The following is a 15,266-nucleotide window of genomic DNA, read 5'->3' as shown; positions in this document are numbered from 1 at the left end:
GCCTGAAACAGGCACATCGCCATTTGCTGGCTGGGGAGGGTAACACAGTCAAGGGAAATCTTTATTTTATTTTGAGACACTTAATTAGATTTTTCATTTATTTAATGATATAATATAATTATATTGAGACGTATAAAGAAAAGCATGTGTCGATTTAGCGAATATCTTTAATGGGTGAGAATTTAAAACAATTTACTCCTGCACATTTAGAAAATCAAACAAACAGTTCATATCCCAATAAGGCAGCTAGGTCCAAACTGCTCCTACACGGTGTAACAGTACTGAGTAGGTCCAAACTGCTCCTACACGGTGTAACAGTACTGAATAGGTCCAAACTGCTCCTACACGGTGTAACAGTACTGAGTAGGTCCAAACTGCTCCTACACGGTGTAACAGTACTGAATAGGTCCAAACTGCTCCTACACGGTGTAACAGTACTGAGTAGGTCCAAACTGCTCCTACACGGTGTAACAGTACTGAGTAGGTCCAAACTGCTCCTACATGGTGTAACAGTACTGAGCTGTGTTCAGTACGGAAAAGTAGTAGAACGTTAAATTAAACGTTAACGGTGCTGTACTGAGCTGTGTTCAGTACGGAAAAGTAGTAGAACGTTAAATTAAACGTTAACGGTTGCGGTACTGAGCTGTGTTCAGTACGGAAAAGTAGTAGAACGTTAAATTAAACGTTAACGGTGCTGTACTGAGCTGTGTTCAGTACGGAAAAGTAGTAGAACGTTAAATTAAACGTTAACGGTGCTGTACTGAGCGACTAGTTGAAAAACAGGGAGGAGTTGTGGGTTCAAAATGGACGACTGCCTTTAAACTGCGTGACTCATTACCCAGAGAAAACTAACCAATGAGGTGGGTGGACTGGGGTGGGTCTTTCCACATCCTACCAACCCAACAGATGTTTCTACTACAGTGAATATTAACCAATGTGGTGAGTCGTTCCACATTCTACCCAACATACAGTACCAGTCAAAAGTTTGGATACACCTACTCATTCCAGGGTTTTCCTTTATTTCTTTAATTGTGAAGACATCAAAACTATGAAATAACACATATGGAATCATGTAGTAACCAAAAAAGTGTTAAACCAAAATATATTTTATATTTGAGATTCTTCAAAGCCTTGATGACAGCTTTGCACACTCTTGGCTTGTGGATGATTCCCCAGTAGCTTGTGGAGGATTCCCCAGTAGCTCGTGGAGGATTCCCCAGTAGCTTGTGGAGGATTCCCCAATAGCTCGTGGAGGATTCCCCAGTAGCTTGTGGAGGATTCCCCAGTAGCTTGTGGAGGATTCCCCAGTAGCTTGTGGAGGATTCCCCAGTAGCTCGTGGAGGATTCCCCAGTAGCTTGTGGAGGATTCCCCAGTAGCTTCTCTCTCTCCTCTCCCCTCTCTTTTCTTCTCTCACTCTGTCTCTCTCTATTGTCGAGAACCTTTCTGTAATTAAATATGATTTTTGTTTGTCTATCTTTTGTGTCTTTGTCTACATGTTTATTTATGTTTACAACAAGCAATGGGAAGATATCAGAACAGAAACATTGGGGAATAATAACATATTGTACGGGATACATGTGTACTGTAGTGAAGCCGTCTCTATAGTAACGCAAGGTCTCTTTCATGGGTTTTTCTTTATTTAGACATCACACATTATAGTCTTACTCTAATCCAGACATCGTACACACTCTCACTAAATCACATCCAGTATCATACACACATATCTACACAGATCTACTACACATAATATCTTGACTAAATGTTCTAACATCTGACAGAACCAAACAAATGTTGCTCGAACCTGTTTCTTGAATTCTAAACATCAGACATTTGAAATCTCTATTTTTGACCGTCATAATACCTCTTATGGCAGTAACTTCACAAGCACTAATTATGGTTCATTTAGACTGAGAATAGTATATAGTTACAGTAAGGGCTACAATAAGTATAGCTAGTTATAATTGTAACGGCTTAAGAGATTATAGGAAAAGATCAGTCTTTATGCGGCTGAAAGAAAGGGAATATAACATATACTACTGACAGGAAACTCAATCTACATCCTTAGATGAAGTTGTGTGGGAAAAGGAATGGGGTGGTGAAATAATGTTCTGTCATGGACAAAGGAACTCAAAAGGTGTGATGATATTAATTATCAAAAATGTCGATCCGAATGTGTAAACAGCCAGGAATTATTCGCAAGGAAGGTGGATCCTTTTGAATATAAAAGTGGATGGAAAAACAGATAATCTATATGGTATTAATCTATATGGTCCAAATCAGGATGATCCATACTTATTAGAAAACATTTATACCAATTTATTGAACTTACAGGCAACAAATGATCATATGATTATGCTAGTAGACTATAACACAGTGTTAAGTACCTCAATGGACCGTAAAGCTAATCACTCATCACCGTGCCCTTACGGAGATCACAAATATTATGGACTAACAACCCCTGACCTATTGCGATATACATGGAGGAGACATAATTAAGCTAGTCATCTTGACTACTTTCTTGTCTCTTTCTCTCTCGCATCAAAAGTTAAACAAGTATTGATAGGAGACAGAATGTGATCAGACCATCATCTAATTGGCCTTCATCTAACTCTTACAGATTTTTCATGTGGATGGGGATATTGACATCTTATCAAAGTCTACTGCAGGACAATTTATTCTTAACTAAGACTAAATCATTTATAACAGATTTTTTTCCAGTACAATATAGGTTCAGCAAATCCCCTTATTTTTTGGGATACCTTTAAATGTACCTTCAGAGGTCATTCAATTCAATATTCATCAATAATTTAAAAAAACGTTGTTTCTGTCTAAAGAGACAAGACTAACAATGGAAATACATGAACCTATAGTACAGGTAGATAGCAATAAAAATGATACTACAGAGATACAAAATAAGTTGGAGGAAAAACAAAAAGAACTGGACGAACTAATGTAATCTATTACAAAAATAAAGAAAACGATGGAATATGGAGAAAAATGCACCAAATTCTTCCTGAATCTCCAACACAGAAACTCTACCAAAAATAATTGGCAGAAACTTATTAAAGACAAAGTCATCAATGATTCTCCGAATTATATTTTAAAAGAGGAAGCAAAATATTTTAAGTAGATATATGCAAAAATACTAGCGAAATACAAAGCACTCAGAATTAAAAAGGTTTAACCAGGTATTGTTCATCCTGATCAGACAGGTTTTTTACATGGGCGATACATTGGAGATAATATACGACAACTACTAGAAATAAAAGAACATCATGAAACATCTAAGAAGTCAGGCCTGGTATTTATAGCAGATTTTGAAAAGTCATCTGAAAAAAGCAAGACTGGATTTTATATATACATGCCTGGACTTTGAACATTTTGTTGAGTCTCTTATTCAAGAGGTAAAAGTTATGTGTAGCAAACCCCAGCTGTAAAATAGTAAACAGCGGCTACTTCTCAGAGAGTTTTGAATTGTCAAGAGGAGTTAAACAAGGGCGTCTGCTGTCAACATATCTATTCGTTATGGCCATCGAAATGCTCTTAAAATCAGATCAAATAACAACTGTAGTGGCTTCCTTACCCAATTGACCACAGCCAACTGCCCAAGCCTGAAGCAGGGTTGTTTCGGACGTATACAGTCCACATTCAAAGTTCCCAAACGGCAAAAACATTCAATGAGATCCAGGGATCCTGGTGCAACAAAAAGGTTTATTCTTCTTATATCGAACAAAAAAATGATTCTCCAATCAACTAAAAGCATAGATTACTTGACGTGAAAAATACATAAAATGGCCTGTTTGTATGTCTGTATGGTCAAAAGACTACACCGCACCCGTGTCTAGCTAGGACTCCTCCCCTCGCCTGAAGTCCCAACTTCCTGCCTTTATCCTAACACTAACACACTTACCACAGTACAATGAATGGGCAAGAGGGGGAACCAAATACTAAGTTCCACTAACAACAAAGGAATATATCTCAATCAGATCAATATAAATCATAAAGGTACCTGATACTTCATCATATACATTCATATTTCATATATTTACACGTACATGGAGCCTTGTATGTTCTGTCTTTTATACAAATATCTCCACATCGGCTCTAACAACAACACTATTAGAGGATTAGAAATCCAAGGCTTAAAAACAAATATCTCCACATCGGCTCTAACAACAACACTATTAGAGGATTAGAAATCCAAGGCTTAAAAACAAATATCTCCACATCGGCTCTAACAACAACACTATTAGAGGATTAGAAATCCAAGGCTTAAAAACAAATATCTCCACATCGGCTCTAACAACAACACTATTAGAGGATTAGAAATCCAAGGCTTAAAAACAAATATCTCCACATCGGCTCTAACAACAACACTATTAGAGGATTAGAAATCCAAGGCTTAAAAACAAATATCTCCACATCGGCTCTAACAACAACACTATTAGAGGATTAGAAATCCAAGGCTTAAAAACAAATATCTCCACATCGGCTCTAACAACAACATTATTAGAGGATTAGAAATCCAAGGCTTAAAAACAAATATCTCCACATCGGCTCTAACAACAACATTATTAGAGGATTAGAAATCCAAGGCTTAAAAACAAATATCTCCACATCGGCTCTAACAACAACATTATTAGAGGATTAGAAATCCAAGGCTTAAAAACAAATATCTCCACATCGGCTCTAACAACAACATTATTAGAGGATTAGAAATCCAAGGCTTAAAAACAAATAGGTGTCCATGTATGCCAATGACTCGTGTTTTATATTAAGTCCGCAAGCTAGATCCCTGCCAATGTCTCATTGAAGATCTAGATAACTTTTCTGTACTCCTAATTATGATAAGGCTACAATATTACGTATTGGATCTTTAAAAAAATACAGCTTTTACATGATCCTGTAGTTAACCTATAAAATGGGTCTGATGGTGAAGTAGATATACTTGGTATTCATTTCACAAAATATATAAATGGTTTGAGTCCTCGATTTGACTTGGTGGGAGATCTGTCGACATCCCTTTGAGCGGGACACTTGACCCTTGTTGCTCCTGTGGGTAACTCTGGATGCGAGTCTGCTAGATGACTGAATGTAATGTAAATGTTGAACGGCTTCACTGCAGGTAGATTGTATGTTGTAATATTCCATAATTTTAAAAAAACATTAAAAAAACAAACAATTGGTTCCGCAATGCAGTCAGCCTTTACGGCTAACACCGCAAGTTTGTGTCCTGGATTCCTGTTAAGTAGCAATTAGCCGCCATCATGAAAATGGAGCAGACAAATGCTAGCAGTGCTAGCCCACCGGTGTTTTTATCGACAGCTGGGCACAAATGTTTTTATTGTTAATCTTTAGTTTTTTATCCTCTTATGTTTGTTGTGTGTAGTAAATATTTCAGTTTTTGTTTTCATCGTTTTTTCCTGTGAAGCCCATTGCGTTCCATTCCATGTCTGAAATGTGCTGAATAAATATAGCTTGGTTTGATTTGATGTGAATTTAGGTAATGTGACCGGGAAAATATAGTTCCACAATGGGAACGGTTCTCTAACTGCGTTAAATTCTTTCCACACTGGGACCAATTGTGTGATTTTTCCCCTTGGTGTGTAATTGTGTGTTTTCTTCGCCTGTGTGTTTCCTTTTATGTGATTTTAGGTCATGTGATCGTGAATATCTCTTTCCGCACAAGGCGCAATGGTGAAGCTTCTTACCCATGTGTGTCTTCTCATGCTCCCTCATGTTATCTAACGACCTAAAGAATTTTTCACAATGGGAACAGGGGTAAGGCTTCTCTCCTGAGTGTATTTTCTTATGTTTGTTCAGGTTCCCTAAATGCAAAAAACACTTTCCACACTGGGAACAACTGTGTGGTTTTTCCCCTGTGTGTGTCCGCTCATGTGATTTTAGGTCATGTGATCGTAAGAAACTATTTCCACACTGAGAGCAATGGTAAGATTTCTCCCCTGTGTGCGTCATCTCATGCTTTCTTAAGTCTGATGATGTTGAAAATCTCTTTCCACAATTGGAGCAGTGGTAAGGCTTTTCTCCTGTGTGTTTCTTCTCGTGATCTTTCAGGTTCCCTAACTTGGTAAAATCCTTTCCGCACAGGGAGCAATGGTACGGTTTCTCCCCTGTGTGTGTCCTCTCGTGCGTTTTCAGGTTACCTGACAACCTAAAATTCTTTCCACAATGGGAACAGGGGTAAGGCTTCTCTCCAGAGTGTATTCTCTTATGTTTGTTCAGGTTCCCTAAATGGGAAAAAAACTTTCCACACTGTGAGCAATTGTGTGGTTTTTCCCCTGTGTGTGTCCTCTCATGTGATTTTAGGTCATGTGATCGTGAGAATTTATTTCCACACTGGGAGCATTGGAAGGGCTTTTCTCCTGTGTGTTTCCTTTCATGCTCTTTCAGCTTCCATAACCACTTAAAACTCATATTACACTGGGAGCAGTGGTGTTGCATCGCTGGATTGGGCGTCTCAGGGTCTGGTTCCCCTGAAGGACTCTTTCTGCTGTCAGATTGAGAGTCTGGTCTCTCTCCTGCCAAAGACAAAAGGAGTATTTAGTTAAACAGAGTATTTAGTTAAACAGAGAGACCTGAATGAACCCTCCATTATGGGCTGTGGAACAATTCAAATGGAACTGTTAACAGCCATTACCCGGGATTAACGTGAATAACTAACAGCTATCAACCAATCAGCAACAATAGAATGAACAACCAGTATGATTGGCTAGAAACAATAGAATGAACAACCAGTGTGATTGGCTAGAAACAATAGAATGAACAACCAGTGTGATTGGCTAGAAACTATAGAATGAACAACCAGTGTGATTGGCTAGAAACAATAGAATGAACAACCAGTGTGATTGGCTAGAAACTATATAGAATGAACAACCAGTGTGATTGGCTAGAAACTATAGAATGAACAACCAGTATGATTGGCTAGAAACAATAGAATGAACAACCAGTGTGATTGGCTAGAAACAATAGAATGAACAACCAGTGTGATTGGCTAGAAACTATAGAATGAACAACCAGTATGATTGGCTAGAAACTATATAGAATGAACAACCAGTGTGATTGGCTAGAAACTATAGAATGAACAACCAGTATGATTGGCTAGAAACAATAGAATGAACAACCAGTGTTTTTGGCTAGAAACTATAGAATGAATAACCAGTATGATTGGCTAGAAACAATAGAATGAACAACCAGTATGATTGGCTAGAAACAATAGAATGAACAACCAGTGTTTTTGGCTAGAAACAATAGAATGAACGACTTAACTTTTTTTTAAATGGATTACATTTAGCCTCGGTATAACTGGCCCAGACACAATACCCATAATGTCATGTGGAACAAATGTCTTCAGTCAATAAGTATTCAACCCATTTGTTATGGCCTAAACAAGTTCAGGAGTAACAACAGTTGCATGGACTCACTCTGTGTGCAATAATAGTGTAACATGATTTTTGGTGTGTGGCAAAGCCACTGTTTGGAGCGTCAGACACCAGCATTATAGGCTGCAGCAAGCTAGGCTGCAGGGCAATGCCCACACCTAAGGCCACTCGGCCACGTTCGGCTGCAACACACCTGGGAAATTTAAGGGGATGCTTTAGTTCAGCACGGGGGGGGGGGGGGAGCTCCTGGCTACCAGAAGAAGAAACTCCACCTCTCTTTAGGTGGGCTGTATTCTTCCACATTTCACATTGCTAGTTCATCCCTTTTCTACCAGCCTGGGGAGTGCACACAGTATAGCCTGGCAGTTTCTGTTCCTCTCCTCCCTAGATTAGAGGGGCCTTGGAAAGGGCCCTCTTTCCTGTTGTCAGTTTTCAGAGTTATAACCAGGTCATCTGTAGTTCAGTTGTCCTTTGTTGCCTTCACTATACATTTCTCACATTGCTACATAGTAACACAATGTTATGTTGTCTTAACTTGTCTTACACACACACATTATTAGATTAAAGTCTTATAATTCTAATACATTTCACACCGTTAAACACGTTTCAGAGTGGAATTCTTTAGTCAATACTTTAAACATATAAATTACTTTATCATACACACAATTAGTTCATACATGGGGGTATTACATGATACAAAGAAAAAGTCCCTAGCGGATGAAACAGATATGACGGCTTGGTAGACAAAGAAAGAGGGTGTGGACCGCTCAAGAGCGGGAAACTCATAGCTGATAACTACACTCATAGAAATTGCTAATACTTTACATGAACTACGGCTCAATCGAAAATAAATCACATTTACGAGTGTATGTCTTGTTGTCTCTCTCTGTGGTCGCCGGTCCATCTGCTGGAGAGTCAATCGGCAAAGTCTCTGGTTGTGTTTATAATGGATACGTTAGGTGTACCCATGGTTGTCGCATAGAATACTGTAGATGTTTCGGCGGTTGTCGGTATTCTTGTCCTTGGCTTCGTACATTTCTGGCTGCAGACTGGTAGCTTGACGGCCTAGGACTTCTTACTTCTGTAGTGAATCGTATTTTCTAGCTGCAGACTAGTAATTAGTACCTAAGATTTGCTCTTATTCTGTAGTGAATCGATAGTCTCAGAGTTTAACCATTTCCAGCCGCGTAGCCAATGCTCCACGCTGTATAGTCCTGTCCTTCGGTAGAGTTGTAGTGCCAACCATTTCAACTTGTAGCTGCCGCTTCATATTTTCTGGTCTTAAAAATCCAACCGTTTGCAACCTTAGCTTACGTTTGCGTGGTCTGATGTAAATTTAGTCAGGAGTGGGTTTTATATACTTTTGAGAAAAGGGTGGTCCATGACGCTGACATAATGTCTACGCTCACGTGGCCGTGGCCTCTGATTTGGTTAACTTTACATGAATATTTTCTTATTTAGAAGGTTAACATCACATTACATCTTTTCACAAATAGTTTCATGTTTAATCACATACATTTCACAATATGTAGATGTAACCCCCATAATTAAGACGTGTACACAACCAAAGACACAGTAAAGAGTGTTTCCTGTCCTTCATGAGATCACCAAATAAAGCACACTCGTCATGACTGTCCCTTAAGTGTCCATGGACCACTCCCACATTCTCAAAAATAGAAATATTGTTTAATTATTCAAACTTTTGATTGTGCAAGGGTCTCTCCGTGTTCCACAGTTTACATTCTAATCTCGAACACTACAGGCCATAGGGGCACCGTATTTTATGACTGACCATAAAACAGCCAACTTCTCGCTCTCCCCCCTCTACGAGAGAGACCCACTGTATCCTGATCCTTCAGATCATCACAGGAGAGTTATGACAGTAGTGAAAAATGACGCAAAATGCCTTAGACTCTAGCCTGTTCAAGAACGTACAAGAAAATGTTGGTAATAGTGTTATTCAGTACAAACTCTTCCGCAACGTTCAATCAAATTGAACACACCCCTGTTCAATACCCTGACAGACAAGCTCTCCCCTGATTGGTCGCCACACACCTCCATCAAACCTAATCAACAGCAATAACCCCCAACTGTGAAGAGGCAGGTCTAAGTCCATAACTTGGACTGCTCTCAATAGCCTCTTTCCACACGCTACCAACCCAACAGACGTGTCTTGGACTGCTCTCAATAGTCTCTTTCCACACGCTACCAACCCAACAGACGTGTCTTGGACTGTTCTCAATAGTCTCTTTCCACACGCTACCAACCCAACAGACGTGTCTTGGACTGCTCTCAATAGTCTCTTTCCACACGCTACCAACCCAACAGACGTGTCTTGGACTGTTCTCAATAGTCTCTTTCCACACGCTACCAACCCAACAGATGTGTCTTGGACTGTTCTCAATAGTCTCTTTCCGCACGCTACCAACCCAACAGATGTGTCTTGGACTGTTCTCAATAGTCTCTTTCCACACGCTACCAACCCAACAGATGTGTCTTGGACTGTTCTCAATAGTCTCTTTCCGCACGCTACCAACCCAACAGATGTGTCTTGGACTGTTCTCAATAGTCTCTTTCCACAACCTACCAACCCAACAGACGTGTCTTGGACTGCTCTCAACAGCCTCTTTCCACACGCTACCAACCCAACAGATGTGTCTTGGACTGTTCTCAATAGTCTCTTTCCACACGCTACCAACCCAACAGATGTGTCTTCCAGTGGAGGCGCCTCAGAAGTAGATAAAACTAAACTAAATATATTCTCGTCACCAAATAATTTATTGAAACACACTGTTTTGCAATGAAGGTCTACAGTAGGCTCAACAGCACTCTGCAGGGTAGCACCATGGTGTAGCCAGAGGACAGCTAGCTTCCGTCCTCCTCTTTGTACATTGACTTCAATACAAAACCTAGGAGGCTCATGGTTTTCACCCCCTTCCATAGACTTACACAGTAAGCATGACAACTTCCGGAGGACGTCCTCCAACATATCAGCTCTTGCAGCATTAACTGACATATTGTTGACCCAATCAAATGATGAGAGAATGAATTTAGTACTGAAAGCATAAGCTACAGCTAGCTAGCACTGCAGTGCAAAAAAAAATTGTGAGTAGTTGACTCAAAGAGAGAAAGACACAATAGCTGAACAGTTTTTAACAAATAATTTATTCAAAAATGAAGCGAGAGCTAGCTATATTTCATAGTATGTGTTTCACTTTCACTTACTTAGCGAATGCAGCGGGTTTAGCCTCCTGGTTTAGCCTACTCAGACACCCGGCTCAAACAGAGAGGGATGCTATGTTAGCTAGCGGGTTTAGCCTCCTAGTTTAGCCTACTCAGACACCGGGCTCAAACAGAGAGGGATGCTATGTTAGCTAGCGGGTTTAGCCTCCTAGTTTAGCCTACTCAGACACCGGGCTCAAACAGAGAGGGATGCTATGTTAGCTAGCGGGTTTAGCCTCCTAGTTTAGCCTACTCGGACACCCGGCTCAAACAGAGAGGGATGCTATGTTAGCTAGCTGGTTTAGCCTCCTAGTTTAGCCTACTCAGACACCGGGCTCAAACAGAGAGGGGTGCTATGTTAGCTAGCGGGTTTAGCCTACTAGTTTAGCCTACTCAGACACCGGGCTCAAACAGAGAGGGATGCTATGTTAGCTAGCTGGTTTAGCCTACTCAGACACCGGGCTCAAACAGAGAGGGATGCTATGTTAGCTAGCTGGTTTAGCCTACTAGTTTAGCCTACTCAGACACCGGGCTCAAACAGAGAGGGATGCTATGTTAGCTAGCGGGTTTAGCCTACTAGTTTAGCCTACTCAGACACCGGGCTCAAACAGAGAGGGATGCTATGTTAGCTAGCTGGTTTAACCTACTCAGACACCCGGCTCAAACAGAGAGGGATGCTATGTTAGCTAGCGGGTTTAGCCTACTCAGACACCCGGCTCAAACAGAGAGGGATGCTATGTTAGCTAGCGGGTTTAGCCTACTCAGACACCCGGCTCAAACAGAGAGGGATGCTATGTTAGCTAGCTGGTTTAGCCTACTCGGACACCCGGCTCAAACAGAGAGGGATGCTATGTTAGCTAGCGGGTTTAGCCTCCTCAGACACCCGGCTCAAACAGAGAGGGATGCTATGTTAGCTAGCTGGTTTAGCCTACTCAGACACCCGGCTCAAACAGAGAGGGATGCTATGTTAGCTAGCTGGTTTAGCCTACTCAGACACCCGGCTCAAACAGAGAGGGATGCTATGTTAGCTAGCTGGTTTAGCCTACTCAGACACCCGGCTCAAACAGAGAGGGATGCTATGTTAGCTAGCTGGCTATCCAACACTGGAACTCTTCCAAGTCAAGGTAAGCTTTTGGTTTTACAAATTTATTGCACTGTAACGTTACTGCATGATTGTAGCAGGTTTACTAACGCGTTTGTTCTATTAGCTATGTTGACTATGACATTACTTTAGCTAATATGGTGACAAGGATGTAGGCTGTGTGTAGTAGTTATGGTTTGACTTGGAAAGGTTTTTTCTCCTGGTCACATACAGCTGATGTGTTGTGCACTGAAGTCCACAAACGAAGGGTAAAGGTGAGAAGAGGAGAGCGCGTAGATGGGAGAAAGAATTATACCATGAGCAAAGGGGTCATGCTGTTTGTACGTGGCTGCTATGAAAGTGAACTGTGTGTGTGGGTGATCAGGGGTGTGTTTATCCCGATGATTATGTTGAAAAACGTTACGAAACGGGGATAAAAATACCTGAATTTGTCCAATAGAAATGATCTTTTGCAACTGATGCACGAATGATTACACCCTATATCAGCAAGATGCAGCCAAGAGTGTGTAACGTGACACTGAATGTGTCACCGTCTGTCACCTTGAATTAAATTAGCAAAAACATTTTTTTTAATTGCTAAAACTTCCCTCTCCTCGTGTTCTGACTGACACGTTGTGTTATACACCTTCCAGCAATCCATTCACCCACTCAGAAGAGCTCATTTCTGTAAGTACATAGATGTACATGTATATAATGAATGTCCACTAGTGGCTAACACAGTTAAAAAGTTCATTTTTATTCAGATAAAAATGGTGCATTAATCAAATGTGTTTTTCCAATCAGCACCTGTGTTTTCTCTGACATGGTGGAATAATACTGATGGGAACATTCATGAGGAAGTGAATGTTTTTCATGTTAACAACATTATCAGAACATCATCCCATTTTCATACATCTTTAGCTTGAAGACTAGAACACAAATTAACTAAATGAAACCTAAACTACATTTCCTGAGGATTCAAGGTTAGAATCAAGAAATACACACAATATTCATCCAATTAACAATTTACATTTTAAAATATCCAAATCATGTCATTAACATCTAAGGGTTCTAACATGTATCCAATCTATCAAAGTGTTGAATCAAAACAAAATACATTTTAAAATTATAATCTGATTTTAGACATAATCATGTCTCCAGAGGATTTAAAAAAAAAACATGCCTTGATAAAGATTTCATATAAACAAGAAGATTTAATGCGGCATAAAACAGTCAAACATAAGTCAGAACACAGTGACTCATCAGAACACAGCCTGTCTATTCTGTCATGTGATTTCAGGTCCTCTGGGAAAATGTCTTTCCACAATTAGGTTCCCTAACTAAAACTCTTTCCACACTGTGAGCTTATCCTCCCCTGTATGCGTGTTCCTTTTCAGGCTCCCTAACTGGGTAAAACTCTTTCCACACTGGGAACAACTGCGTGATTTCTCCCGTGTGTCCTCTCATGATCTTATAGTTTCCCTAAATTGGTAAAATCTTTTCCACTGGGACCACAGTAAGATGTGTGTGTCCTCTCATGCTCCTTAAGGTTATTTAACAACCTGAAATTCATTAGGCAATGGGAACATGAGTAAGGCTTCACTCCAGAGTGTATTCTCTTCTTATGTTTGTTCAGGCTCCCTAAATGGGTAAAATCCTTTCCGCATAGGGAGCAATGGTAAGGTTTCTCCCCTGTGTGTGTCCTCTCGTGTGATTTTTGGTCCTGTGATCTAGAAAATCTCTTTCCACAATGGGCACAGGGGTAAGGCTTTTCTCCTGTGTGTATTCTATTATGTTTGTTCAGGCTCCCTAACTGAGTAAAACACTTTTCACAATGGGCGCAGTGGTGAAGTTTCTCCCCTGTGTGTGTCCTCTCATGTGAATTTAGTTCCTGTGATCGTGAAAATCTCTTTCCACACTGGGAACATTGGTAAGTCTTTTCTTCAGTGTGTTTCCTTTCATGCTCTTTTCGGTATGCTAATTGGGTAAAACTCTTTTCACACAGGGAGCAATGGTAAGGTTTCTCCCCTGTGTGTGTCCTCTCATGCTCCTTCAGCTTATCTAACAACCTAAAATTCTTTCCACAATGGGAACAGTGGTAAGGCTTTTCTCCTGTGTGTATTCTATTATGTTTGTTCAGGGTCCATAACTGGGTAAAACACTTTCCACACTGGGAGCAGAGAAAAGGCTTCTCCCCTGTGTGTGTCCGCTCATGTATTTTTAGGTTCTGTGATCGTGGAAATCTCTTTCCACACTGGGAGCAGTGGAAAGGCTTTTCTCCTGTGTGTGCCCTCTCATGCTCTTTTAGGTTCCATGACAACTTGAAACTCTTATTACACTGGGAGCAGTTGAGTCGTCTCACTGGTTTGGGAGTCTCTGGGTCTGGTTCCTCTAAAGGACTCTTACTGCTGTCAGAGTGAGAGTCTGGTCTCTCTCCTGCCAAAGACAGAGTATTTGGTTAAACAGAGAGACCTGAATGAAACCTCCATATGATAAAACGTCCTTCTTATGAAGTTTAATCTAGACTAGATCCCTCATTATAAAACCGTACACTTGGATCCTGGATGCCGATTGGTTAATAGCCACTAGTTATTCACAATACTACCCGGGAAATGGCTGCTAACAGTTCCATTTGAATCATTCCTACACATCTACTGTCCCACAGCCCAGCCAGGCAATGTATCAACTAATCTCCACTGTCCCACAGCCCAGCCAGGCAATGTATCAACTAATCTCCACTCTCCCACAGCCCTGCCAGGCAATTCATAAACTAATCTCCACTGTCCCATAGCCCTAAACCCTCTGACCTCTGCATTTTGTATGTACAGAAAATATGTATAGAATGTATTCTGGTGATTTATTATTCAATAGAAATGTATGGAGAATATATATTTTTTCATATGTAATCTCCCTTTACCTGCTATAATGACAACTAGTGCCAATTGTTGGGTTGTTGCTAGAACGGTACAAAGTCTTCAATATTATTCTACAATCCTGGAAAGAGTGGGTGTGTCCAAACTTCACCGGTATTGTATATACAGTACCATTTAAAAGTTTGGACACACCTACTCATTACAGGCTTCTTCTTAATTTGGACTATTTTCTACAGAGTGATGGAGAGCTGCATCAGATGACCTGGCCTCCACAATCACCTGACCTCAACCGAAGTGAGATGGTTTGGGATGAGTTGGACTGTAGAGTGAAAGAAAAGCAGCCAACAAGTGCTCAGCACATGTGGGAACTCCTTCAAGACTGTTGGAAAAGGATTCCAGGTGAAGCTGGATGAGAGAATGCCAAGAGTGTGCAAAGCTGTCATCAAGGCAAAGTGTGGCTACTTTGAAAAAGCATTCCAGGTGAAGCTGGTTGAGAGAATGCCAAGAGTGTGCAAAGCTGTCATCAAGGCAAAGTGTGGCTACTTTGAAAAAGCATTCCAGGTGAAGCTGGTTGAGAGAATGCCAAGAGTGTGTAAAGCTGTCATCAAGGCAAAGTGTGGCTACTTTGAAAAAGCATTCCAGGTGAATCTGGTTGAGAGAATGCCAAGAGTGTGCAAAGTTGTCATCAA

The 15,266-nt window shown here is 40.6% G+C and overlaps 1 protein-coding gene across 2 annotated transcripts in view; it reads right to left on the bottom strand.

Annotated features, from left to right (window-relative positions):
* Positions 1-1,616: 1,616 nt before the first annotated feature.
* Positions 1,617-15,266, bottom strand: part of LOC139548120 (zinc finger protein 883-like) — a 38,415-nt gene continuing 24,765 nt past the window's right edge. Inside the window, exon 2 of one of the 2 annotated variants that reach the window (XM_071357532.1) lies at positions 1,617-6,540. In XM_071357532.1, coding sequence (XP_071213633.1) covers positions 5,558-6,540 — 983 coding nt within the window. In that variant the 3' untranslated portion in view covers positions 1,617-5,557. Of the gene's footprint in view, positions 6,541-12,437; positions 14,141-15,266 lie in introns of those variants that run through there. The other variant, XM_071357537.1, reaches the window with a different exon arrangement.

This window comes from Salvelinus alpinus, chromosome 2 (genome assembly GCF_045679555.1).
Source record: "Salvelinus alpinus chromosome 2, SLU_Salpinus.1, whole genome shotgun sequence".
Taxonomy (NCBI): domain Eukaryota; kingdom Metazoa; phylum Chordata; class Actinopteri; order Salmoniformes; family Salmonidae; genus Salvelinus; species Salvelinus alpinus.
The sequence above is the reverse complement of the archived record's forward strand: the minus strand, read 5'-3'. Positions and strand labels throughout refer to the sequence as shown.